Source organism: Austrofundulus limnaeus, unplaced genomic scaffold (genome assembly GCF_001266775.1).
Source record: "Austrofundulus limnaeus strain Quisiro unplaced genomic scaffold, Austrofundulus_limnaeus-1.0 Scaffold997, whole genome shotgun sequence".
Taxonomy (NCBI): Eukaryota; Metazoa; Chordata; class Actinopteri; order Cyprinodontiformes; family Rivulidae; genus Austrofundulus; species Austrofundulus limnaeus.
This window is the reverse complement of record NW_013953399.1, coordinates 107,028-108,219: the sequence shown is the minus strand read 5'-3', so window position 1 is coordinate 108,219 and position 1,192 is coordinate 107,028. Positions and strand designations below refer to the sequence as shown.

At 36.8% G+C, this 1,192-nt stretch overlaps 1 protein-coding gene across 1 annotated transcript in view; it reads right to left on the bottom strand.

Moving 5' to 3' along the window:
* Positions 1-219: 219 nt before the first annotated feature.
* LOC106533670 (trypsin inhibitor ClTI-1) overlaps positions 220-1,192 on the bottom strand; it is a gene marked incomplete in the record, with an annotated part of 7,606 nt that continues 6,633 nt past the window's right edge. The window contains 1 exon segment of the mRNA XM_014030088.1: positions 220-367. Coding sequence (XP_013885542.1) covers positions 316-367 — 52 coding nt within the window.

The following is a 1,192-nucleotide window of genomic DNA, read 5'->3' as shown; positions in this document are numbered from 1 at the left end:
GTTACCAACATCTGGTGAAAATTTCATGTCATTAGCACCTCTAGTAATATATTTACTGAGAAAAATGGTGACGTGTTCAATACTTATTTTACCCGCTGAATGTGTCACACACATGTGTGTTTATCTCATGGGTATCACTAATACTGTATTTCTTGATCCATTTTAAGAATGCATACATAACCCATGAGGTTGAGAATTCAAAATGATACAGGAAACAAATTGCAGCATGTGGTTTATTAAGATGGCCAAATTAAGGAAGTCAATTTATGACTGGTGCACAGAGAAAAGTGTCTCTGTGTCTGTTTTTCCACTTAGTTATGCAGGGCATGGTCCTTTTCTTGACACTTTGACATTCTTCTTCTCCAATCTGTAGAAAAAAAGAAAAACACAATTTAAATTCAGTATGTATTATTTTATTTTAGCTTTCGTGTGCACATGTACATTTTTGTATATACATTGCCTTGAAAAAGTATTTATCACCCTTGATATCCACATTTGTTGCATTAAACAATGAACTTCATATTTTTACTGAGCTCTAATGTGAGACACCAACACAAATAGCTCATAATTGTGAAGCAATAAGAAAATGATACACGTTTCTCAAAATTTTAAAAGGCGTGTGTATTTGTATGAATCTATACTTTGTGAAACCACCTTTTGCAGCAATTTCAGCTGCAAGACTTTTAGAGTTTGTCTCTACCAGCTTTGTGTGATTTTGACAAGATCGATCCAGGGAACAGGTAAAAAATCTAGAGCTCAGGCAAAAGGATATTTATTAAAGGGGCAATATCATGTAAAATCAACTTTTTTGAGTTTTATATCATGTTATAAAGTTATACTCTCATAAAAAACACGCCCAAAGCCTTGCTTTGACTCATTCATGCATGTTTGAGAAATCCTGCAGTGTTTTTAGGAAGCCATGCTGAGGAGCAAAACGACAGGTGGGGACCAGAAACACCTTTTGGGACCAGAAACTCCCCTGGGACGTGTCTTTAAGCTGAACTTCCTCATCACTGAGCGCACCTCCCCACCCCCCGCCCATGACTCCTGCAGGCTTTCGGGTGAAACTGAAAGTGAAACTGAAACTGTCTGTTGAGCTCTCAACATTAGTTGTCACTCAGTGAAGCTCTTTTCAGATTAAAAATACCTTTGAGGAAACGTATTTTCAGATGTCAAGTAAACTGCATCATAG